Here is a 26,944-nt window from a genome sequence, read left to right on the forward strand (position 1 = left end):
ATCCTTGCATATATAGGACTTTTTCAGCCTTGTGAGTGCATCTGTGGGATAAATCCACAGAAATGAAATTATGCTTTGCATTTTGGAATTAAATGGCTCTCCATAAAAGTTGTACTCATTCATCCACCCACAGAGATGTAGGGGAGGGCCTCGTTTGCCCTCACTCTCTCCAACAGATTGTTTGAATACATGTTTTTATTTTTCCTAGACTGACAGGTGAAAAAGAATACTTTTAATTTGCACTTCTTTTTATGAATGTGGTCGAGCACTTTTCTGATGTTCAAGAGCCGTATGAACTTCTCCTGTGGATTCTCTGTTCCTGTCCTTTACCTATTTTTCTCTCTCTCAAAGCTCTTCCTCCCAACTGCCTCGTCTCCCGGGGGCCCCTCCCACCCCCCTCCAGCCCTCCTAGGTCTGAAACCTCAGTCTCCCTAGCCCAGCACCTGCTAGGTCCTACAGATTCTTCTGCACAAGTCTCTGTTAATCTTCCACTCCTTCCCAGCCCCACTGTCATCATATTTGTCACCAAGTGCTCCTTCTCATCAGCAACCCCTCCTAACCGAACACTTCCTTCTGCTACAGCCCTGCCCAGCCATCCAACCTCTGCTCAGGAAACCTCAGCCCCCCCCCCCGCGCCCCCGCCCTTACTCCTCAACGGGGGACTTTGCACAAATTTAGAACCCAATATCAGTTAATAAAGTCTGAATCCAAATGAGATACCATGCTGTCCGAGTGCTGGCTGATGGCATTTCCAAAAGTAAAACAAAAACAAAAACAAAACACAACTCTCTTTTATTCTGCTTTGCATATATATATATATATATTTTTTTTTTTTTAACTATTCCTTTGGACGTATCAGTGGCTTTGATGTATGTGTGTTAGTCAACCAGAACGTACTTTTATTCTGGTCTCCCCAACTCCTCCTCTCCAGCCCCTCTGCTTAGCTTTCAGTTTTCCTGCAGCTCTACCTTTCTGCCAAGGCTTCTATTGTAACAGATGACAAGGGCCCATCTCTAAGACTCTTCCACGTTCTCGTCCCGGCGCCATCCAGCAGTGCTAGACCGGTGTAAACCCTGGCAAATTTTGGCCAGTGTCCCCTGTCCACCTGCACGAGCCTGCTCTCCTGTGTCTTGTTCTACCAGGCCCTAAAACACACATACAAAGACACTGCAGGCAATGAGCCTCCAGCCGGGCGTTGCAGCAGAGCCCTCTGACATCCTAAGAGATCCCTGGATGGTGGAAAGAGTCTGGCAATTTAGCATTTCTTGGGGTCGTAGGAGTCAGCATTCCTGTTCTACCCACCCTCCCCCACCCCACCCCCACCATGACACACTCAGGTTTACCAGGATATTTGGGGGGGACCAGTAGGCAGGAGAGAGCGAGAAGAGGGGGCATCCGGAATGCGGGGAGAGCTCACTGCGGCTCCAGGCAGGGAGAGGGAAGCGAGGAGAGAGGTGAGGCGCTGGAAGGGGTGGGGACCGCTGGGCTGGCCCAGGCGGGACGGGGCACGGTGTGAGTGCGCGCGCGCGTGTGCGCCGCGTTGAAATGCCCAGCACGTCGGGGCAGCAGGACAGAGCCCAGGGCGTGCGCGGAGCCTCCCAGTGTCCCACTCCTGCGGCTGCAGCCATGACGGAGAACTCGGACAAAGTGCCCATCGCCCTGGTGGGGCCCGACGACGTCGAGTTTTGCAGCCCCCCGGTGAGTGCCGCCCGGGAGCCCCAGACACGCGGGGCCTGAGTTTCCCGTGGGTGTCCGGATCCCCTGGCCCGTGTCCGCAATTTGTGCCACCGAACTTGGGAGCTGGGAGCAAATTTGGGCGCCCAAATGTGGTTGTGGGGTGGCGCCCCACTCGTGCGCGTGTGCAAGGGTGCTGCATCACCAGACAAGTGTGAACGAGGGGATGGAAAGGGAGTGCGGAGAGGACGTCGGGTGGCCGGCGGAGGAAAAAGATCCGCGGGGCGATGGTTCTGCACCGCGAAAAGTTTGCTCAGCGCACATCCAAGCCTGAGGAGGGAGAGCTGCGAGAAGGGGCGCTGGGAGTAGGTGGGCTAGCTCTTCCTCCCCCACCCCACCCCCGATACCCCGGGGCGCTGCGCGCGCACGTGACCGTCCCTCTCCGGCCCGCCCGCAGGCGTACGCTACTGTGTCCGTGAAGCCCTCCAGCCCCGCGCGGCCTGCTCAAGGTAGGAGCTGTGGTCCTCATTTCGGGGGCGGTGCTGCTGCTCTTCGGAGCCATCGGGGCCTTCTACTTCTGGAAGGGGAGCGACAATCACGTAAGTCCAGGGAGCGGCGTGCGGGGTGCGGACCTGAGTCGGGGTGCGCAGGACGGGGAGGGGCGCGGGGCCTGGGGGCGCGCGGGGTGGCGGGGTCCTCGTGGTCACTCGCGTGTTTCCCCCCTAGGTGGCGCCAGAGAGGCCCTCTCGCCCCAGTTAAATGCTTTCCCCTGGAGCATCCCCAAGCACCTTCTCCCTTCTTCCTATCCAACTCCACGACGCCGCTTTCCACTCACAGGCAACTTTGTCAGAGCTTCAAGGGAGGATGTTAAAACAGAGTAGCGGGGAAATGCAGTGGACGGTTCCAGGAAGGCCCTTTTTTGCCCACTGCAGCCTGGTATCTCCACTAATCGGTTGTGTGTCCCTGGGTAAAGCGCGTCCCCGGGTAAAGCGCGTCCCCTCTGGCCTCGCTTGACTTATTCTTAGGGAAGAAATGAAACTGCTAAGAAAGGCTGTGAATTTAAGAACCTGGGACCAAGATAGTGGAGGAATATTCAAATCTCGTAGTTGGGGGACGAATTTGATCTCTCGGGACTTTTTTCTCTCTCTCTCCCTCTCTCTTTCCCACCCTTTAATGCACCCTTCTCTCTTGCTTTAAGGGGAAAAAAAGGTCTAATTAGTCTAACTTACTTAAAGATGGCAGATCTCTTTAAAAATCAGTTCTGGCCCGGTCACATGTGATTTAATGGTAAATTTTTCACTAATGCTGTCCCATTTTCTTTGTATGCAGCTGTTTATTTTAAAGCTAGGTTGGCTCTCAAGGAGTATAAAAAGTGCTGCTAACCTGACTGGGCAGAATTCCAGGGTGTTCGCTAAATACTTTGAATTTTGTTCACCTCGGCAAAGGGGGCATTTTATCTTCATGCCCGTTGCCAGGCCTGGTATAAGCTTATTTCAACTAATGGCAAAGAATTCCATCTCCAGGGTGCACACAAAGGGCTGTTTCTTAATCACTACCCTGGGAAGATCTGTGACTGCTGCCCCCGTCCCCCACTCCCCACCTCCCCCAGGAAATTCAAAGCCTGAGCGAATTCCAGTACTTAGAGAAAATGGTGCTGAAAGCAATTCAGCCATTTTACACATCACATCTTCTGCAGTCACTGCATAATTTGTATTTTTAACTCAAATGCCTGATGTAGATAAGCGTGCCATTTAGCTCTGAGTCTGTTTCAGAGACTATATCAGATTTACAAAGATCAGAATTTTGTGTATATTTGAAAAGTGCCTTAATGTATTTGTATTTTAAATATAGAAGCTGCCAGATGCTCCTATTTGAATGCAGCATATCTGAACATGAGAAGGATTTCAATATCTCCATCTCCATTAATAGCAGGGTTTAGATTGTCATCCCTCGGGAAATTGTATGGTATTCGAATGTAAATGCTATCTTTTAGAGGACAAAACTTCAATGGTATGGGTCCTTTGGGGATAAAAATAGCTTTTCTTTTTTTTTTTTTTTTTTGATGGAGATTTTGGTCATGATATATATTAAAATGAATACGATTTGGCATTTAATTATTCAGGGCCAACACAGCTAACTGACAAGCTTCTAGAACAAGAGATTGAAAGATCATCCTGAATGAGCAGGGCCTCCTTTTCCCATAGCTTTTACTTTACTGCAAGATGGTTAGTTGTCTGGTTCAAGAGAGCAGTATTAAATCCTAAGAGTACAGAGGAATAGTGGATCACATTTTATTGCCAACAATGGAAGTTACCGCTATTTCCTATACAGACGGGAGAATGAAGAAAATCGTGGTCTTTTTTTTTTTTAACTTCCCAAATATCCCATGCTGATTTATATTACTTGAGTCTGAAAAACAAATCACAAAATACTAAATAGAGTAAATTTGGCACCAGCAATGCATAGCACATACACAGTCCTGCTCTCCCTGAATACAAATCTAAATAGCCTAAACAAAACATAATCAAGAAAGGTAAGTCTCTGTCAAAAAGAAAGACATCCCCAACCAAATGGACTAACCAGTCTTTGGGGATTACCTCTGCCTCTGCTCCTCTATGTTGGTTTATGGAGGAGAGCCAGCAGTAATTTACCTCCTGTTCCTTTCATATGGGCAAATCCCCTTAGGACAGGTTTACTCAAAATCAGCTCAGGGACTGTGAGGCACTGGAGTGCTAATAATCAGGGGACAAGTGACTGGGCTCAAATATTGAGGCCATGTTTCATCCACATTATTGTAAATGGAACAAGGCATTGAAATATGGGAAATTCTCACCAACGTGAGGTAACTGACAAGCCTACCCTGTGGGATGAGGGGATGAGATCATTGCTTGGGGCCTTTATTCTCAGCTTGAGTTTTCTAGACGTTGTCCCAAACATGATGTAATTATTTTATGAACCTAGGCTTTATTAGAAACTCATTAGCAAGTATCCTTGGCTGTAAAAGGCACCATATTGAGCAGAATTTTGGCACATAATAAACTTTTTTGTGCTAGGATAGAAATAGCCTTAGGTGCTAACAGCTCCATCAGTTTAGAGCAGATAATGTGATTACTGCTCCACCAACCCAGCCTCCTTCTGAGCTCAGGGCCCAGTACTTTAGAAATAACTTCTGACTTTATACCACCACCACCACCACCACCATCACTACCACCACCACCCAGTCACTTCAGGGGGGCACAAACCTCTCACTGCTGCCCCATGCAGACTGGGTACCACTTATAAGAGACGGACTGAAGCTACATTACAAAGGATGCAATACCCATGCCTAGTTAGGGAGCTTTTGTTGGGAGGAAGGTGGCAGGGGGAGGGGATGGAGGGGATGGAGGGGAGGGAAGGAGAATGTGGAGCAAAGTGAAATTAAGCCATAATTCTAGTGTTACAATCTTGTCTCCTTAAGATCTGCGAAGAGGGAGGGGAGCTCAGTGGTAGAGTGCATGCATGCTTAGCATGCATGAAGTCCTGGGTTCAGTCCCCAGTACCAACGTTAAAAAAAAAAAAACCTGCTAAGAATTTGGAAACAGTTAATTTCTTAAATTTGGGATTGTTTTAGTAGTGAAAGCTTATGTGCAATGCTTTAAAAAAGAGAGAGAGAGAGAGAGCCTTTTGTCTCATGAGTGAAGGAAGGACACTCATGCCAGCAGAAACTCACACGGGCGCTGTCCGCTGTGCTCCCGCTGGCAGCCAGAATTAACTCAGGTGAATAGTGGCTGCTCAGAGAGCACAGGGACAGACGGAACAGAGCACGCTTTCTAAGCCTGACCCGCAGAAAGCGCGGGCGCAGCCAAAGGAAACAGGTTTCCCCAAACTGGCTGATGGTTAGGACCACCTGAGGTGCAAAGTGAAAGCAGATTGGCGGGCTCTGCTCCTACTCCCCTAAATCAGGACCCCTAGCAGCGGTTCTTGTGATCAGGTGAGCTGGGGAGACAGCACTGCAGGGATCGAAGTTCATCAGAAGGAGGGAGGGCTGGGCGCTGGGAGGTGGCTGCGCTGCACGCTGGGATTTTCTCTTCCGCTGAACGAAGGCTGTTGCTTGAAAGGGTCCTGGCTAGTAACCCCGTTTCTCCATCTCTGCTGCTAAAATAAAGTAGTGCTCTGTGGGTCTTGTAATAACGAGTTTTCTGCAAGTAATGATCCAGTAAAAGCAGATACTTTCCCCAGTGTTTGTGCAGCAGTCAGCCATTCTCTATAATGAGGGGGAAAATCACACTGGAATTGAATCTGAGTTCTTTGCAGTTCTGACCTGCTGACCTGACACCAAGTAGCAAGGGTTTTTCATCAGTTCCCATTCCTTCCCTTCTAAAGATTGTATGTCTTATCTATCACATTAGAGATATATTATATATCATATATAAGATATCCACATACATATGCCGCTAAGTCAGAGAAAGAAAGAAGAAAAGGGACCCACTCACTACCCCACAACGCAGAGAAGGTTCCAGCAGAGAAGCAGCGCACTGAACAAGAGCAGTGTGTGAATTATTCTTTAAACTGATGTCCTAACAAGATGTCTAAACCAAGAAAGCCCCTGATCATTGAATTTAGCGGTAAACTTTTAAAAAAATTTTCTCATGGTGGAATTTTAAACGAGACTTTTACTCAGAAATCCAACACATAAATCAGGTAAGAAGCAGAGCTGCTCTGGTTAAATGGCAGGTGAGGGGGGGCCCGAGATGGGGAGAGGGGTGTGTAAAGGAGCCTTACCGTCCCCTCTGCTCTGCTCACCTCACCTCTGGGCCACCTCTGTGAAGCCCCAGAGCTCTAAGGACAAATGAAAACCACCTCTGAAGGTCCCACTTCATCATTTTACACTCAAGGCAACTCCCAAGACCCAGAGGTGAGTGGTGTGGCCACTTGTTTTTCTGACTCCTAGACCAATGCTCTTGTAGGATGCCAAGTCTCCCTCCCTTCTCTGCACACATCTGATAACAAAATGCCTTAAGATACCATATGCCTGTCCCATAGGGTCGTTAAAATGAGTTCCTCTTATTTTGAGCTGAAACAGATGTGTGCATTGACCGTGCTCTCTATAAATGCCATCGGGCATACCTTGGTCCTATCTGCAGTCCTGACCGTACACCACACTCCATGTCGAATCTTGACCAAAGGATTTAAAAAACAAAAAAGCCTTCAGACTTGCTCAGTGAACAGCACGGTTAACTGTCTGCCTCCTCAATTTCCATTTATCCATTAGTGGGTCTCAACTCGGGCTGCACAGTAGAATCAACCTTTAGAAAAAAGAAAGATCTATGCCCAGGCCCCACCCCCACAGGTTCTGGCTGGATGGGTCCAGTCGGGGAAGCCCAGGCGTAGTAACTGGCGATTCTTCTCAGCCGCCTCTATACACAGCCAGGATTGCGAATCACTGAGCTATTTGAATTAGTTCAGAGACTATCAAAGCTTTTACTTTTAAGATATTTTTAAAGAAATCACTGTGTTAAGTGATTGATGTATGAATGAAGTCCTTACAGATAAATGCCTTACTATTAAGGGTGATTCAGTGTATCTCTGATAAATATGAAAGCTCCCTTATATATTGCAGGCCTAAAGATAAACCCTGAATTGCTCTAAAAGGGAAGCGCCACTAACTCTTCTGTTCACTTCCAGATTTACAATGTCCATTACACCGTGAGTATCAATGGGAAATTACAAGATGGGTCAATGGAAATAGATGCGGGGAACAACTTGGAGACCTTTACAATGGGAAGCGGAGCTGAAGAAGCAATTGAAGTTAATGATTTCCAGAACGTAAGTATATTTCATGCATTTAGGGAGTTTAACCAGGCAAGCCTGGGAGACTTCTAATCTGGGCAGAAGGAACACCTCTCACACACATCCGAATGGTAACTGTTCTTTGTGGTCTTTAAGGCGCTCAGAGTGCCACCGAGCCCCATGCACTGTGCAGCACGTTCTCTCTAAGAAAGGACCACTCATCATCCCTTTACATTTGCAAACTGCAAAAACACCACCTTCGCACTGAACAGAACACGTACTTGGAACACGTTCTTGGAACTCTGCAAAGTCTCGGCAGAAAGACTTGCAAGAGCTGTTTCTTCCCAAGCAGCTTTCTTAACACAGTGAATAAAACGCTCAAGCTACCCAAGAGTGTTGCAGGGTCTGAAATTGGCACTTGTCAGAGAGGAAGGAAACTTTATTGCCCTAATGATCTCATCCACAACGGGTGGGATCTACACTTTCCTCAATTCTTCAGATTTCCCGTTTAATCCAGAAAACGAGCATGGAGCAATTCCCCCACTGTATTGTATGCTTTCTAACCACGGTCTGTTTACAGATGAAACATTCACGTCTCCTTTGAAAAGGGCAAACATGTTTGTTTTCAAAAATTCAATTTACAGGCAATTGGAGACATTAAGTCATGCATTTGTGCTTCAGTGTACATCTGCAAACCAAAGCGTCACTCCAGGCCTCCTTTCCTGATAGCCAACATAAAATATCTTCTTCTCTTTCGTGTTCTAGGGTGAGACAGCAGCATCAGTATTTGTGTTCTCCGGTTAAATCTGTAGATGGAGTAGGTGAGACTTCATAATGAAAAAAGGCTCTTGAAAATAATGTCTCTTCTGATAGTTTATTGGCCTACAAACATCTCATCGACCCGTCTTCCTCTGATTGATGAGAAAAACTAGAGATGCTTTTCATTGGAATGAAAGCACTCCCCTTGTTGATACCCAAACACACTTCACAAGCCCTTTTGAATACCAAACAGATGCTAACCTTAGAGCCGGGCTGATGTTAGACATTATTTGATGATGACAAGGACTGTCTGTGTGGCTCTGCCCTGGGGCCAGACTCGGCAGCCCTGTGTGTGCCCAGCTGCATTCCGCTTAGTCATAGCTTTGCAAATGATTCTGGTCAAAGCACAAGGATAATTTCTCTGGACCTATTAAAGGCTTTTACTGCAAGACCCGGGACAAGGTAAAAAGCACTTTTACTTTGCACTGCTCAATATAAAATGATAAAATATGACTCCCACACACGCATCATTCAATCCAGAACAAAACTGAATACCTAGAAAGTGCCACAGTATCAAGACATGCAAAGGCAGCTTCACGGATAAATCAGGAAAGATCCGTCTCTCTCAAGATGAGCGTGTATCAGGCATCTCCTTCGAAAATATTTTAATCCCAAACCTATATTTCTGTTTTATAATCCTGTGGTTCTAATAAGAGTATTGATTGTGTTTTGTTCTCAGAGGCCAACGGGGCCGCAAATATTTTATAAACTGATCAATTCTCTTTGATAGCATCCACATTTCTCTGAGTCAGAACTGGTGAGTAGAACATTTTTGTGATGGATAGAACCTGTTACGGGTTTAAATAAGCCTGGACTCTTGAAAACACATGAATCAGCCATTAGGGTACCTGTACTGCTTTCTCCTGTGTTGTAAACTGTCAGTCAAATTCAGGAAGCGTTTACTGGGGCAGGCTGTGTCCGAGGGAAGGTACTAAGCGTGGAGGATGCGAAGATGACTGACACCTGCTCCCTCCTTCAGGGACCTTACAGTCCGGTCCAGGAGGCAGGCACCCGCACAGAAGTGCCTTCAGGCCAGGCTGGGAAATGCACTGCCACGGAGCTATGAATAGAGCCATGGAGCCATCGTGGAGGAGGCCGCTGCTGCAGATCAGAGGGTAGAACAGGTTTTACAGAGGTGGTGACAGTTGAATCAAGTGGAGAGTGATTAGGATTTTGACTGGCAGAGAAGCAGTGCCAGGGCTTTCCGGGCCCAGGGAAGACCTGTGCACAGGTGTGGCGGAAGTTCTAAATAGCCCTGAAGGTGGGGAGGGGAAGGGGAGAAGATGGGATGCAGGTAGGGCCAGAGCAGGAGAGGTTCTGAATTGTAAGGGAATGGCCTTCCCTGCCAGCCCCAAGAATGTGGTAGAGCTGATAGAAAAAGAACCTCCTGAGATGGAATTAGCACTGAACCAAGAGTCTACACAGTTAAAGGAAGAATGATTCAGGCCACTTGTTAAAGGAGGCAAGGCAGACTTTATTCAGGGGAGGCTTCTGCTGTGGGGTTTTGTATTAGGGGAGAGAGACTGGGCTCAACTCTGAAGACACCAAGGGAAAGTGGGGAGTTCTAGCCAAGGAGCAGAGTAGGGGTGTTGGTGGATGGAAAATGACTGAGAGGTAGAGTAGCTCTTTGCTAAACTGAACTAACAGGATGTTCATGGGCAGGTAAGGTGGATCAGATACGGAGGATGGGCAGACCAAGACTGCCTCTTGCTCAAGCTGGAATAAACGGGCCCAGACAGAGCCCAAAGTTGGAGCCTAGTAAAAAGAAGACTTGGAAAAGCCTGACTAGAGTTAGGTCCAGGAGAGTCTTCATGCCCTGAGAAGTACAGAAACCAGGCCTGTTCATCATGTATGAGTTACATTCTAGAGAGCTGTATCCTCAGTAGCATCCTCAGTGCTGTTGGTTTAAGCCAACCCTCTCAGGCCTAATGACCCATTTCTATAACTGAAATCTTGGCTAGAAATTAAGATGGAATAAACTGGTGGGTAGATGCCGATTTTCACTCTACAATTCTTTTGACTTTGGGTATATTTGAAGCATTTTAATTTAAAAAGTTGGAAGGGAAAAAAAAAAAAAGAACAGCACAGTGTACCTGGTAGCTAAGTAGTTTATTGATTTCAAGAATCAATATGGCCACCAAACTGTAACAAAGGAAAAATAAAGTGGAAGTACTTTATATAGTAAATTTGGACTTGGGCCTGATGCATGTGAAAATGTCACAAAGTCATATGTTTGCTCTGATAGTTGACACACTGCCTGTGTCACTGGCTAAAATGCAGACTGACCTAAGTGCGTGTTGATAAATACCAGGTAATTTTCTCAAAGAGAGAACAAAAGTACCATTTCTGCTCCATTTTCACAGTAATTCCATTCCCCGGAAATGTGCTGTACATAAAGACTATGCTGAAACTCCCTTTGTGTTTATATGTGAAGCAGTGTGAGGTTCTAGGCATAGATGCTTCCGATCAGGTTTTCCACCCAGGACCCTTGGGTGGGTTCATTCCTCAGGGCTTCCCCACCGAGAGCGGGGACCCAGCATCCCTGGGCCAGGCCCAACAGAGGCCTGGAGAGCCCCCAGTCTTTGTGACAATAAAAAAAACTCCCTCAAAGGTTTCTAAAGCGCCTCCCCTAGGGGAAGGACCCTTTGCCCTCCTTGGAAAGTTCTGGCTTAAGTCACAGAAATATATGAGATCCCCTAGAAGAAAAAAGAAATGTGTGGCTCAAAGGAAATTATCTGACTCAATAATAGAATGTTAATCATTGGACTCCTCACCCATTACCTTTGTGAGCAAATTTCTTCATTATCACCAGCTGCTAAGCCTTCTTTGTTTGCAAAAACAGGAAGTTTGCTTAGCTTTCTTGTGCTTTTTCCTTCCCTTTGTTTAATCTCGTAATGTATCTGGCTGCTTGATAAGGGTTTGTAGCTAGACTTCGTGGTTAATACGTGTGAATTCCTTCCCGCAGGACCCATCCCTGCTGGGTTTCAGTTCTCTTTGCAGCGTGTGGTGTAGACCATCAGAACTAACTCAGTACTAGACTCCCGTTCAGGGCTGTGAATCCTTCAATAACATCAACTCTCTCCCTGGGGATATGGTAATGGTTGTATGGTGTTTCCTCCTGGCAGCTCACCTTCAGAGGATGTGAGGGCTTGAAGTTGAGAGCATATCACATGGAGGGGCAGTCATCCTCCCCTGCCTTTTGTTTTTCAAACCATATGCCCTAGATTTACAAGTAAAAGAAGAATGGCAGACCTTTGGCAGATAACATGGTAGACAGCAGTGGTTCTCAAAGTGTGCTCCCTAGGCCACCAGCAGTAGCGTCACCTGTGGACTTGTTAGAAGTGCACAGGTTAGTCTCCACTCCAGACCTACTGAACCAGCAACTCTGTGGGGAGGGGCCCAACGCTGTTTTATTTAACAGTCCTCCAGGTGATTGTGATGCAAGGGAAAGTGTGTGAGCAACCGGCGCAGAAGAAACTTGGGTCCAGAGGCTGTGTCTTAATCCCTTGGGGCTGTTGTAACAAATTACCATGGACTGAGAAACCACAGAAATTTGTTTCTCATGGTTATGGAGGCTGGAAGATCCAAGACTAAAGTGCCAGCAAGTTGGGAGTCTAGTGAGGGCACTGCTTTCTGGCTCACAGACAGCCGCCTTCTCACTGCGTCCCCACGTGGCAGAAGAAGGAGGGAGTCTCTGGGGTCTCTTTTATAAGGGCACGAATCCTGTTGATGGGGGCTGCATCCTCCTGACCTCATCACTTCCCAAAGGCCCACCTCCAGGTACCATCACATGGGGGTTAGGTTTCAACCTATGAATCTTGGGGGGACACAAACATTTGGTCTATAGCAGGCTGTTTCAGCCATTTAAAACCTTTGTTACCCTGAAGAAGTTTCTTTCTTGCTAAACTGGTGGCCCTCAACCCTGGCTATAAACACATGAGGAGCTTTTAAGCATACCAGTGCCTTGGCACTGCCCCAGGCCAGTGAAATGGGAATCTCTGAGGAGAGGCCCAGGCAGCTGTGTTTTTAAAAATCTCTCCAGGTGGATGCGGTGCAGAGTCGAGACCCTCTGCAGTAAGCCTGGTGTTCTTCTTCTGTAAAGCAGGGATCACACCCCAGCCTGTCTCCCAGCCAGTCTCCAGGTGAGAGGTGATGCTGGGAGAGAGAATTAAATGCGTTACATGTGTATGTGGCCAATCACACCACACGGCAAGTAAAGAGGAGCTTTAAGAAGGATCCTTTCCTTCTCTGATCTCCCATCAGTCACCCACCCGCTTTCATAGGGCTCCTGGGCTCTGAGAGTATGTACGGTGTAACTTTCCATGAATGTCCTCAAGTGTGACTTATATTTAACTTCGTTCTTCATTTAGGAGGGTTGAATCCTCAGCCAGGGCTCCTAGATTTTTTTTTGTAATTTAATTTTATTGGGGGGGGGAGATAATTAGGTTTCTTTTCTTTAATGGAGGTACTAGGGATTGAACCCAGGACCTTATGCTTGCTAAGCATGCTCTCTACCACTGAGCTATACCCTCCTCCTTGAGATTTCTAAATGCTTTTCTTCCTCCCAGTCCTTGGTGTTGATGCTGGAACAAGTTCTATATCTTCCTGACATTTGTCTCAACTCAACAAAAGATTGGTGAGTTGAGATGTTCAGATTTGTGCTGGTGTCTACATCATTATGGTATAAAATCTGTAGACCTTTAATACTTTTTTTGGCTACTCACTAGTCACAAAATTAACCAGCAGAGTGAAAGTAAACACGCCTGGGTCAGAATGTACTGTTAACGTCTGATGCGCTCCGCAGGCAGAATCAGTGCCGAGCTGTCAGCCAAAACTGGAGCCTGGCGGCTGAGACTTCCCTTGAGGCTAGTCCCTAGGCAGATGAGGAGACACTGTTTATATCTCACAAGGGACAAAAACAAAACATCCAAGTCCCTGGATAAGGTCTAGGAGCAAAATTCAGCTCCCAGGGTTGTTGAAAGCTACAGTTTACTCTGGGCTTAGCAACTTAAGAAAAATATGAACTCAGGCAATTAATTAATTAGACCAGCATCTTTTGAGAACCTTTGTGAGATTGCCAAAGAAAAACAAAAAACAAAAGAGAAAAAATTCAGACCGATCTCAAGCTTATAATTGAGTAGAGAGGTGACATTCACAAGGAGCTACCATTCTGGCACTGAGAACTAAGTACCAAGTGAGGGGTGAAGTTAGGAGAGCTTTCAGGAAGTCAGAGGAAGGGGAGCCCACTTAGCCTGGGGTGGTCAGAGAAAGCTGCGTAGAAAAGATAGCATTTCATCTGAGCTTGTAGGATAGATGGAGCAGGTAACATACTTGGTCTCAGCTCAGTGCCAGCCCCTGGCAGAGACCTCCCCAATCACACTGTCTAAATACCATTCCCTGTCATTCCCATCTCATACTCTGCTTTATTTTTCTCCATAGCACTCAACACCACCTGACTTTATCTCTGTTTTTTATTTTTGGTAAATAACGCTAAAAGGTAAGCAACGTGAGGGCAGAAACCCCGTCCGTTTTGTTCATCCCTGTGCTCAGTACCTGGAACAGTGCCTAACTCCCAGTAGATACTCAATACACCAACTCAGTGAATGGATGGATAGATGAATGGAATAAACTTTTATTTCCTAGGGCATCACAGGAATCCGTTTTGCTGGAGGGGAGAAGTGCTACATCAAAGCGCAGGTGAAGGCTCGTGTTCCTGAGGTGGGCACCGTGGCCAAGCAGAGCATCTCCTCTGAGCTGGTGGGTACCGGCCTGCTCCCGACAGCAGGCATTGGGCAGACGTTGTGTGACGTCTCTGGCTCCTGGATAGGTTCATGACCAGAACCTAAGCTCTCTTTCTCCTTTGACAAAGGAACTCAACTATTTTGGTCCTGCTCGTTGGTTCCAGGTGATCATGCATACATGATGTAATTAGATGTTTTGGAAAACCATGTCTTAAAGTGCATAGAGGGGCTTTGTTTTTACATGGCCCTTATTTGCCTGATGTTAGGGAACTCTTTGATCAATAATTAAGACAACCTAAAAGACTTCACATGTTAGAATCTTCATTAAAGGGGCTAGCCTCAGGACCATTCAGACTGGGAATTCCTCCTGAAAATTCCCGACAGCTGATCCCTCAGCCTCTGCAGCAACAGGCTTTCCTGTGTGTCCCACAACTTCGTGGGAGGGAGTTCTAACTGTTTTGCCCTACATTGGGGTGAGGTGGCTCCCCCTACAATTTCTTCCTCTTGGTTCAAGTTCAGCCTAAAGAGGCCATTCAACATATACTGAATTCTTTTTCTGTGTGTCAGACTTGTGAGGTTCCTTAAACATAACTCATCCATTTTTTAAATTGAAGTATAGTCAGTTTACAACATGTCAGTTTATGGTGTACAGCATGTTTCAGTCATACACATACATACATATATTCATTTTCATATTCTTTTCCATTATAAGTTACTATAAGATATTGAATATAGTTCCCTGTGCTATATAGAAGAAACTTGTTTATTGTGTGTATATATATATATATATATATATAGTAGTTAATATTTGCAAATCTCAAACTCCCAATTTATCCCTTCCCATCCCCTTTCTGCCTGGTAACATAAGTTTATTTATTATGTCTGTGAGTCTGTTTGTTTTGTAGATAAGTTCATTAGTGTCTTCTTTTTTTCTTTTTTTAGAATCCATATTTGAGTGATATCAAATGGTATTTTTCTTTCTCTTTCTGGCTTAATTTACTTACAATAATAATCTCAAGGTCCATCCATGTTGCTGCAAATGGCACTGTGTTATTATTTTTTATGGCTGAGTAGTATTCCATTGTATAAATATACCACAGCTTCTTTATCCAGTCATCTGTCAATGGACATTTAGGTTGCTTCCATGTCTTGGCTATTGTATACAGTGCTGCTATGAACATTGGGGTGCATGGATCTTTTCCTATGAAATCTCTGCCTCTACCCTTGGTCCCAGCACGTACGAGATACTGTGTGTACTTCCCAAGAAAGGGAAGTCTGCTCCTGCAATTAAGCCTCACTGGCCTTCAAAACCAGATGTCCTGTGGTCTCCTCCTCCCAATGCCACAACCCTGGGCTGGGGAGACTGATGTGGGGCTCAGAACTCTCATTCCTATGGGAGGGGCTCTGCAATTCAATTATTTTCCAGCCTACGGGTCACCAAACTAGGAACATGGGGCCTAATTACATCATGACCACTCCCCTCCTACTGTTCTGCTGTGGTTTCCTCTTCGTGTTTCCATCTGAAGATGATCTTTCTTGGTAGGATCCAGTCTTTTTTTTTTTTCCAGCGTTTGTTCAGCAGTCAGTTGTGCTTTTGTCGTAGTCGTGAGAGGAGGTGAACTCGTGGTCCTGCTACTCTGCCATTATTGACCAGAAATCCCTTTTAAAAAAAAATTTTTTAACAATGTTTTTCCCCCTAATTTGTAACAACAGTTTGGCATTGTAGAAAATTTGGGAATAGAGAAGAAAATCACCCACAATTGCATAATCCATGGAAAGCTAATATTATTGTTTTGGTAAACTGTCTTCATGTTCAAGTGTGTGTGATATTTTTTCATAATGGAACTTATACTGCTGCACATTCTTATTATTTTCATTTACCATTAGGTCTCCCAAAATGTAGATTATAATGGATGTGTTGTATGTTGTCATATGATTATGATTTTAAATTTATATGAATGAAAATTTTTAATTATAATCACCATATGATTATAATTTTACAAGTCTTTTGTTCTTGAATGCAGGTATGTTCCATCAAAAGAATTTTTTTTTTTTGAATACAGAAATAATTCACTGGGGTGAATAGTTTTGTGTTTAAATCTTGGTCTGTCTCTGATTCTTTTCTTAGGCCATGGAGGTGAATTATTTTTCCTGTGTTTTAGTTGTTTATAGGAAGCTTGGTGGGCAAAACCAAATTCAGACCATATGTGTGAATTAGGAATGTGTTTGGTTGTCAGTAGCAGAAAATTCCACTGAGAGTGACTAAAACAAATAAGGATTTGTTTTCCTCCATGACACAGAATATGGGAGTAGGCAGCCGCAGGTATTGGGTCAGTGGCCAGCATCTTTCATTTTTTTGGCCTCTCCTTCCAGCTCTAAACATCAACCATGCATTCAGGTAAGGAAGGCAGGAAGACGCTGAGCAGTGTCAGCTGTGGTTTACCTTTACTGGGGAAAAGCAGAGGCTTCTTAGCCCCTCAACACACCTCAGCGTGGACAGTGTTGTCTAGAACTGGTCACAGGGGTGCCCCCTAGCTGCCGGGGAGTCTGCAAAAGCTGGTGTCTCTTGGGGCTGGCACACTGCTGTCGCAAACAAAAGCAGGATTGTGTTGCAAGGAAAGGAGGGGATGAAAGGGATGGGGTGGGCAGCAGAAAGTGTGTTCCTCATACTTTTTATTTAACACTCGTAGCTTGTAGGACACACGTATATGCATTCTGCCTCTCGCCCCACTCTGTCCCCGCACACTTCAGATTATGATGGGATAGATTTATGCACCACTAGGTTTCATACATTTTTCATCAGTTTTGTATAACTTTGAAAAGCTACTATACCCAGAGAGCATGCACTTCCTGGATGGAGCCATTTAATGTAAGGTAAATAACTGGGTTACGTCAATGCGAGCTGCCTCCAGTAACTTTAAGTTGTTTTAATGCAGACAGAAGCCTGAGGGAGAAGGCATAAATGAAATGCTGCTTTTACCTAAAAATAAGGAGAAAACATTTTAATTTCTCCAGCCGATTGCAGACTAATAAATACATGAAAGGAACAAGCCGGTAAAATAAATTTGTCTCCTGGGTTATCAAACCATTCTCAGCATCTCGCCATAGAAGAGAATTCACAGTTTACCTTTGAAATCTCAGTGGCGTGCTTGATGCAAAGAACATCTGAAATGTGTTTTGTTATAGCTGGGAAATGTAGAAATGGTTTATGTTAAGTAATGCTTTGAACTGAAGACATTAAAGAACCAATTGCTTTTTCCATTGTTGTTCAGAAGCGGCAGAACAAGCGCCCAGAGGACTTTCCCTGCAGATGAAGGGTTCCTTGTCTAGCCTTTATCGGATTCCAGAGTCCATTCAGTTGCTTTTCCTCAAAACCATCTTTGATCAAAGACATCAGATTAACCTAAATCTCAAAGTTGATATCAAGTAATTTTCACTTCCACTCAGGACACTCATATCCACACATCTGAGTTTTCCAAAGGTGGGGTGACGGGAGGGGTGCAGAATATTGTGAAGGGAGCTGCAAAGAGATTAGAAGCTTAGAGTGTGTGTGTATGTGTGTGTGCCCGCGCGCGCATGTGTGTGCACGCATGTGTGCGTACACATCCAGAATTCTCAGTAAGTCTTTCCCTCTAGTATCTCTTATTATCTTAAAAAAAGACAGCTGTATTGTAGTATAATTTCTGTACAGTAAACTACACATATTTCAGAGGTACAATTTGATGAATTTTGATGGATGAATATCATTAAGTTTTCATAGGGCAAAATAATGTTTTACCAACACATGAGTTTCAATTTGCAGCCTGTTCCACTGTCCTCTCTGCTCACTGTGTTTCATTTTCACTTACTTACAGGAAGGCAAGATCATGCCAGTCAAATACGAAGAAAATTCTCTTATCTGGGTGGCTGTAGACCAGCCTGTGAAGGACAACAGCTTCTTGAGTTCTAAAGTCTTAGAACTCTGCGGTCACCTTCCTATTTTCTGGCTTAAACCAACCTATCCAAAAGGTAACATTTTCAATTCTCTTAACACTGCTTGGAATTCTCCCTGGGGTTCCCGGGAGCCCCTGCGCAGGTCTGAGTACGTGACAAGGAGGAGAAATCCGGGTGCATGTCGCAGTGTCTCAGGAATTGGCCTGAGAGAGCAAAGAGGAGGAAGAATGTCACAGGGCAGGGCCTGAGCATCGGGGTGACAGGAAGCAGGTGGGGTGGCAGCTCACCTGGGCATCACCTGCGGGTTTTATTTATGACACGCCCACTTCTTTCCGCTCTGCCCCAATCTCAGTTGTTTGCACTTGGCAATTTTACAATTTTTTTTCATCCTAAGAGAGAGACTCAAGGGACCAAGAAGCTGTCATACTGCCAAATCTTTATTCTGTTCAAACCTTGAATTATGTGACAGCCAGAGGCGGCTGTGGGCATAGACTGAGATTCCTCAAGGTCAAGGCTCAGTATCAGCTTGCATGTCTGGGGAAAGTCAATGAAAGACCTCTGGGGGTCAGAGCTAGGTCGGAGCCCACCTGTGAGCTGCTTCCAGGTGGGGAAGGGCAGGGGCCCTCTGCATGCCAGGCTCTTTCCCCGGATTTCGGATTCCGGCTGTCCCCAGGGCTACCCTCTTGATTTCCACCACAGTCACCCCACTGGCCTCCCAGAGGCCTACTTCGTAGCTCCGGCTCAAGCGCTGGGGGGTGGTAGGGAGGCCTCTCTCCTGGCACAGCTGAGACAGGCTATGTTTTCTGAAAGATTCTGTTGAACACCGAGCGAGAGCAGCAGGGAAGTAAAGAAAATCCAGGGATTAACACCGCCAGACTCAGGAGCGGGGAACGGGCAGGTATTGTTTAAGGGCTGCAGAGTTTCAGTTTTGCAAGATGAAAAGCTGGAGACAGATGATGGTGATGGTTGCACAATAATGTGAATGTACTTAATGCCGCTTAACTGTATGCTTAAAAATGATTAAAATGGTAAGTTGTAGATTTGTTTTTACCACAATTTGAAGAGGAAAAACAGAAACAAAAACACCAGGCTTAGAAAGTCCAGGCTTCTGATTCAACCGTGGCTAACTTATTCCTACAGTTCATAAGTTTTATTCAGCTCCAAAGCTTGAATAAGATGGATATGGAGGGTATTTTTCAGCCCAGGGCCAAGTAAATATGATGCAGTTGATAAGCCTCTGGCAGTGGCTGCCTGGAAGAGGGGGTTGAGAGAATTCTGAGGTCACATGAGGCTCAGTAAGAAAGAATCCTCTGTGCAGTGACTGTCATGACTCCAAGGGGTTAGAGCTGGGGCTGCCAAATGGACCATCGCTTTTGCCATCCGGGGACTTGCCCAGTGGGCGGTCACAACTCAGTTCTCTGGCCATTTACCAAGTTCTGGCTTTCAGTTCTCCCCTTGCCCGCACATGGAATGGACCTGGCTTTCCACCACCAGGGACATCTTCTCCAATACCTTGTCACCTTTCCCAGTCAAGGATAAAAGTCTCCAGGTGGATGGATCTAGCTCAGTGGGAAAGCGTATGCTTAGCATACATGAGGTCCTGGGTTCCATCCCCAATACTTCCATTAAAAAATTAAATAAAAATAAAAGCAGTTAATTTTTTTCTTAAAGGGTAAAAATCTTCAACTCTGTTAACAGGCAGAGCTCTCCCTAATCACTTTCTGTTTGAGGACAAGCCTCTTACCCGGAGTTTGTGCGTTCATGCATTCATTCAGCAAACATTTATTGACACATTATTACCTGTCATTGACTTGTTCTAGGCGCCTGGAAGGCACTGATGAACAGAAGAGATGAGAATCCATGCCCCCAGGGAGCTTTACAGTGGAGCTGGAGAGATAGTACATATACACTCAACTAAAATAAGAAATTGTGTGGTATGATCCAGGGTGCTATGGAAGAAGAGCAGAGCAGGGCAAGGGGCCTGGGGTGGGTTTGGGAAGACAGGGCTATTGGCCATGCTAGGATGACTGAGAAAGTGAGTCCCTTCACCCTCTGGGAAAGAGCTTGTCTCCTACATCTAAGGTGTGGCTTGGTCCCTCACAGCCCAACAGCGTGACCACATCGTAAGTATTCAGTGATGCATCTTTAAGTATTAATTAGGGCATCTGAAGTATTCAGTCATCACACCATCCATCCACGAATTACACATATTACATACAACATCAGAAAGGGGAAACCAGCTAAATGTCCCCAGATTTGAAAAGGATTAAATAAATGTTGGCATAGTCATAGGATGGAATATCATAGACATTAAAAGTGAGGAACTTCTTTCCAATCTCTCATAAATGCAGTCACATTTTACAATAAAGTCAGCAAAATAAAACCTCTCTGAGGATGCCTGGCTCCCTGCCACCTAATTCTAATAAAAGCCTCCCAGCTCCAGGGTCCAGCAGCCCTTGGATTTTACAGTGGCAGGTGATCAGTGTCGCATAGCTGTATATTAGAGATGCTGGGAATGACAAGGTCAGAGGAAACGGGGGCAGGGCGGGGGCAGCGGGAGCTCATGTCTGCTGAGCTCGGGCTGCGTGCCAGGCACCGCACTGTATTAGAGCTTGACATTTTGTCCTTGTTTAATCTTCACCAACAACTGTCCAGGTAACTAGTAATATTCCCCTTTTATCGATGAGGAAACCAAGGTTCGCAGAGATTGAAATCACTCTCCCAGGGTCATTGTTAGTGAAAAGGAGTGGAGTTGAGATTTGAATCTAGGGCTCCCTAATGCCTTTCCAGCCCCGCCTCAGAAACCGAGAAGCTCTCTGGGGAAGCAACCCATGGCTGGAAGGCACATCTCTGTTCTCACAGACGATATAGCATTGTCATCACCTAATTTGAGAGCCTGTTAGATGCCAAACACTATCCTAAAACCCTTAGACTCAAATTCTTACTAACTCTGTCTCTACCCTGTGAATTAGAAACTATTAGCCCCATTTTACAGAAGAAGAAACTGAGACTCAGAGAGATGCTAAAGCCCACATGTGTGGTATTCTCTCCGCTCTTGTCACTGGGCAGCCCTAGGTCTCTCTGCAGGACCCATGAGGCAGCGTGGTGAACTTGGGCACTGGGTGGGAAGCTGGAGAAGTTCACATTCAGCCCTCATTTCGACCCCCATTCTGGGATCTTGGCCGAGTCCCTTGGTCTTCCTGAGCCTTGTGGCCCTTATGTACAAAAGTATCTGCTTATTCTATCGCATAGAAGTTTTAGAAGAATCAATCAAGATAATAATAAATCCTTTGAAAGCTGCAGGCTTTATATATGTAGAGTAAATCCATTAGGAATGCATAGGGCTCCAAGGAGCAGAATAGCTGATCAGCTGTGGTTTCTGCAACTACAGGCTGACTTTTTTCGTATAGATAGAAATCTGGAGGTAGGTTTCCGGCACCATCAGCTACTCGATGACATCATCAAGTCTCTTTCTAGCTTACCATTTGCTACCCGCGGCGCGCTGGCTTGTCAATCTTGTGCCTTTCACTTCTGGTCACGTAAGCCAGAGATCACATCTACATTTCAGAAGGACAGAGCAGGCAGAGGAAGGTGTATCTGTCCCCTTTTACCAAGAAAGCAAAAGCTTTCCCAGAAACCTCACTGGCAAATCCTGTTTATGTCTCATCTGGCCACTCCTAATTGCAAGGGAGGCTAGGGAAGTATGTGCTATTCTCCTTTCTCAGCCCCTAAGTAAAGGCAGGCAAAGGAAAAGGGAATTGAGAATGGACTTCGTCTGCCTCAAATCTTACAATGTCTGCCTCAGTTAGTGTTATAAACCAAATTCTTCTTATCTGTATGTTTAACTACTAACCCAAGACTCTGAAACGTGCTTTAATTTTACAAAACCTGTCAGTACGAATTTAAATAGGATCTAGTCATAGGTGTGTTTTAAAGCCTTTTCTTCTGTTTTTCACCCCGATAAACACAATTTCCTTGTCTATTCAAAGAAAGGAGTTAATTTACAGCAATCTTTTGGGGGGTAGGAGGGACAGAAATCCAGAGAGGAAAAAGAGAATTGGAAAGAAAAATTGTTACGACGACCACAAGAAGACTGCGCAGTGGACCACGGGGCAACCCAGGCGCTGGAAGACCGAATAACGAAACCAGACCCGGCGTTCAGGAGGATTCAGGCCCCTTCAATCCGGACAACCCTTACCACGTGGGTACCGCGCTCTCATGACTGGCTCAGATGAGTGCATTAAACTCAGCCCTAAAGTACTGGCGTTTCTGCTTGAGATGTCAGACAGGCATGTAGTATTTAACTGAGACTTTTACTCAATTATTTTAAAAAATACCTCTTAATTTATTGGTTGCAGGGTTTGTAACTGAGGGTCAGAACACTTAAGCATTGCTTCTGTAGTGTAAAATCCTGATTGGCTGTTTTCCCTACTTGAAGTTGTTTTCCAGGCTCTCCTTTATTTTAGAGTCCCAGGCAGATCTACACAGACACATTCCTATCAGGAATTTGATTATGTAAAAATGTTTCCAAGAGTGTGCCCTGCAGGCAAACACACAGAATGAAAGTACTGTCTTTCCCCGTTATATCCACTTTATTCATCCATCCAACAGACGTTTTTGCTGAGGACCTGCCCTTTCCCAGGCCCTGTGCACACAGACAGACCAGAGGGGCCTCTGCCCTCGGGGGCGCTCCGTCCAGTCGGGGACAGACTCATGCGCAGTCGAACACTTTAGATGGAAACCCTGAGAACTGGTGTTTGTAGGGATGACGCTAACATGCTAAAAGCTTCTCAAATCTTCAGCAACAGTTTACCGTTACTCTACTTTGCAGGGAGTGAGAATAGAAAAATAAGTATTTATGTGTAACTAGTGTTTTAGTTGAAAAAAATGACACAGGCATGTATTTTTTAAAAAACAATATAAAAGGGTGTACAATGAAAAGTGAGGTTCCCGCCTACTGCAGACACCCTTCCCTGAGCAGCCTGGTAACAATGGCTGTTTGCCCAGTTTCTTTGCCCAAGTGTACACACACACACACACAGATTTTTAACACAAAAGAGCAGACATAACTTCTATACTTCGCTTTCTTTCCGGTTTCATTTTGGAAATTTTTCTGACTCTATGTGGATCCACCTCATTCATTTTAATGGTGACACTGTATTCCATTGTGTGGATAAATGTACAGAAACTTAACCAGTTCTGCTTTGGTGGCCATGTAAATTATTTTCCTATCTTTGGCTGTTACAAATACTGTTTATAGGCTACGCCTTGTACATGCCTCAGGGTATGGGAAGGAGTAAAAGAGGTAATGCAGGTGAAGCTTGGAGCACAGTGCTCGGCACACAGCAGGCATCAGCTATCTCCAGTTGGCTGTCAGTCTGACCTGCACCTCCCTCCTGCACACTGTAGGGCTTTAGCACATTCTGACGCCCGGGTCTGCTGGGCCAAAGTAGATGAGAATTTTACGTCTCAGTGGAGGCCACCAAATTGTCTCCAAGGAATTACACCAGCTACATGTCTTCAAGTGGTAATGAAAAGCCTAATTTACTATCAAACTTTTTAAAAGTCTTGGGTATAAAACTATCTCCTGGTTGTTTTATCTCGCAGTCTTTAATTACATGTAACGTTGAGCATCTTTTCACACGCAGAGAAGTCATTTGTACCTTTTCTTTTCCTAGGTAGCCTATTCAGTCCTATATTGTTTCGTGTATTGCACATAGGTTTCCTAGTTTATCATTTGAAACTAGTATATTTTAGAAAGATTCAGAGAAAAAAGTATTTTTTTAAGTAACCCAAGGCTTATCAGGAAATTCAGGACACCACGGTACTTCATTCCCAAAAGCTCCAAGAGTAATAAAGAAAATCTGAACAGGCAGAAAATTTAATACCCTTTATTCCCCAGGTAGCTGGGTATCTGTGTCTGGTTCCAGGGACGAGGGCATCAGCCCCTTTACAGAAGGGCAGATGTGACTCTGCCCTGCTTCCAGACTTGAGTGGTCCGTATTCTGGAAAAAATTCCACTTATGCCAGTTTTTTCCTTTGTTACGTGTTGATGTTTAAGCAAGAACACCTCCCCGTGATCTCAGACCTTCACATATCCCTTTAAGGAAATATCTCAGGGTGAGAACCTGAGATTTCTCCCAGCTTCTTTATCCTAACAAACTTCTCTTGAACCCTCGAGGAAATGCCTCAATCAACAGGCTTTTTGACTTTTCCTTCCTGGAGGAGCCAGCTCCAATTAATGAGGCGGTTTTCATTTTTACTGTCCCAGACACAGACACACCTACTTCGAGAGATAAGGGAAAAATGGAAAGTCTGAGGGTTTTTTGTTGTTTTTTTTTAATGGTGTTAAGAGAGTAAGGCAAATATTTTGACAACAAAATCTGAACACAGGCTGTATCTGGAATTGTAGTTCTGTTGGGTGTGATAATGGCATTGTGGTGTGGGAACATATTTTATCCTGGAGATATATTCTAATGTTTTTATGGATGAAATGTCACCATGCCTTCAAGGTTCTTTAAATTTACTTCAGAATTTAATTTAAAATATTTAAGCAAAAAAAAAATCAAATTTGACACATTGTCAATTCTAGATGTTCAGTACACAATTTTCTCCACTTTTCAGTATGTTTGAAATTTTTCATAATAGAAAGCACCCCCCCACCCCCAAAAAAGTCGAATACTTTTTTTTATACACCAGAAAAGGTAGTGGGGTTGCTTAAGTTCACTTTGCTCAAGCCTAGCCTGTTTGGTACCACATCTCCCCAGGTTCAGTTCCTCCAGGAAAGAGGCTTAAATTGAATACAGAATTTACATGAATGATAAGGGCTGTTTGCCCATGTGATTCAATGCCATATTAAAGAGGATACAGAATCTATACCCCTAGCAATCCACGAAAAGGCAGAAATTACGTAAATTTGGCAGGGGTAACTGGAACTTTCTTCCAGTTCCGTGATCTCTCCAGCAGTGGAAATGGAGTTCTGCAGGTGACTTTTACTTCATCAATACGGTTTTGTACTTATGTAACTGTAATTATGACACACAGAAACTAGAAGGTCAAGTTGAAGGTCGTGAATTTTTACACGTTATTTGGTGTCTTTTCCTGAGTGTTACAGACCCTTATGTTGAAATAAGGGCAGAAGGTAAATGACTTGACAGTGTTCTCAGCCAGTGCAAGTGGAATAGCAGGCTGTCGTTAGCCTGGACCGATGAGTTCCAAACTATGCTCCCCAGAGCCTTGGAAGCCATTACTACATGAAGGCACCAGGGTGCCTCGGCAGTGGCAAAAATGCTACTTTTGAATCATGCTTCCTTTTTATTTTCCTATTGAAAACAAGTTGAGTCACTGTTGAGTGGTAACCATGGCTCATTAAAGGTATGGAGAAACTTCACATTAGAAAAACGAACAAAAAACTCTTCTTGCCAGTGACAGCTTAGGTAGGTGGAAGTTCCTTGATATTCGGAGAATTTCTGAACTGTAAGGTTTTAAGACTGAAAACTTGAAGAAAATTATGCTGATTTCTTATAGCAGTGAAACACTCGGGATCCTATTTAAAAATGTGTATGCTTATAAACCTCTCATTATGAAGGAAACACATGTAATTCTCTTTCATTTCACAGCAGCAGGAAGGGGAAAGCATGACATTCGACCCTAGGCTGGATCATGAAGGAATCTGCTGTATAGAATGTAGGCGGAGCTACACCCACTGCCAGAAGATCTGTGAGCCCCTGGGCGGTTACTATCCGTGGCCTTACAATTATCAAGGTTGCCGTTCCGCCTGCAGAGTTGTCATGCCTTGTAGCTGGTGGGTGGCCCGCATCTTGGGCATGGTGTGAAATCACTTCGTATACCAAGGGCTGTAAAGTAAGAATTAACTCCAGAGACAACCAAAGTTTGAGGCTTCTTGTTGCTGAAGGGACCACAAAGTACTTTTTACTCCATCTGAGGAATGTTATTCGAGACACTTAGAATATTTTTCAACTGCTTTACAGAACTTAATCCAGAATTGCAAATAGATTGAAAGGGTAGTTTAAGTCTAAAATATCATAATTCTTATTACTTGCTATTTTTTTTATCTGCTTTTCTTTGCCAGTAAGTCCTGCTTATAAGACTCATTTACCAAGCTATTTTGAAATAACCATGAAAAATTACAATTTGTCAAAGATCTCGGCTGTATACTTGAGTTCCTTTTAATCAAGTCATTGACTAACACAATTAAGTTGTTTTCTGTTGTTCTTTGTACAGAATTCCTGTTGTTCTGAACCTTTATTGTTCTTTCCCTTTCTTGCAAATGTGCTCCCAGTTTCCAGATTAAAAACACAGACAAAAAAGGAAAACAAGACATATAATGGAATCTACCTGGGAGTAAACATTATAAACTTCAGTGTGGGAGCGCATGGGAAATTCATTACCTATAGGATGTGCCAGCATGTGATTAACAGGTGGCTGCCGTGTTAAGAGTCACCCACAACCAAGGAAAAGAGCATTAGGATATATGAAGGAAAATGTAGTCGAAGATGAAATCAGACTTGTGGGGAAGGACTTGCACTGATACGTTGAAAACCAGGTCTTCACACCCTTTCAATCTGGTCGTGGTAAGTGGTCACTGTCACTGGGCATGAAGCACATCATGATTTCTTCCTTTGTAGTACAAGTCAGGCTGTTGATGTGTGTCCAATTACCACTAAGTTACCCACCTAGTAATAGGGCTGACAGTGCTGCTTGACAGATGCAGCTGAGGAGGAATGGTTTATTTATTTATAATGACGTAAAGTGTCTCAGGAACAAGGACTGTCTTTAGAAACTGAAATTTTAGATCAGGAAGATGAGCAGTATTTCATATTTTTGACATTCTAGTTTTGAATCTCATAGTTTAAGAGATTAAGAACTTTCCTCAGGAAAACAAGTTTCCCAAACAATACAAAGATTCGGAGATTAAAGGTCTTGATACCATGATACTCCCAGTCTAAATATATCTTACTACTGTATATCTAGTGTTGCCAATTTTA

At 44.7% G+C, this 26,944-nt stretch overlaps 1 protein-coding gene across 1 annotated transcript; it reads left to right on the forward strand.

The window, feature by feature from the left end:
- The first annotated feature begins 1,479 nt into the window (after nt 1–1,479).
- CNMD (chondromodulin) lies at nt 1,480–26,781 on the forward strand. Its single transcript, XM_032496034.1, is given in 8 exon segments — nt 1,480–1,698; nt 2,132–2,173; nt 2,175–2,273; nt 7,339–7,479; nt 13,906–14,019; nt 17,858–18,011; nt 21,962–22,137; nt 25,556–26,781. Coding segments are annotated over 8 exon segments (1,095 nt in total). The 5' UTR covers nt 1,480–1,545; the 3' UTR covers nt 25,772–26,781.
- The last annotated feature ends 163 nt before the right edge of the window (nt 26,782–26,944 follow it).

The sequence above is a fragment of the Camelus ferus genome, chromosome 14 (assembly GCF_009834535.1).
Source record: "Camelus ferus isolate YT-003-E chromosome 14, BCGSAC_Cfer_1.0, whole genome shotgun sequence".
In the NCBI taxonomy this organism is placed as follows: Eukaryota; Metazoa; Chordata; class Mammalia; order Artiodactyla; family Camelidae; genus Camelus; species Camelus ferus.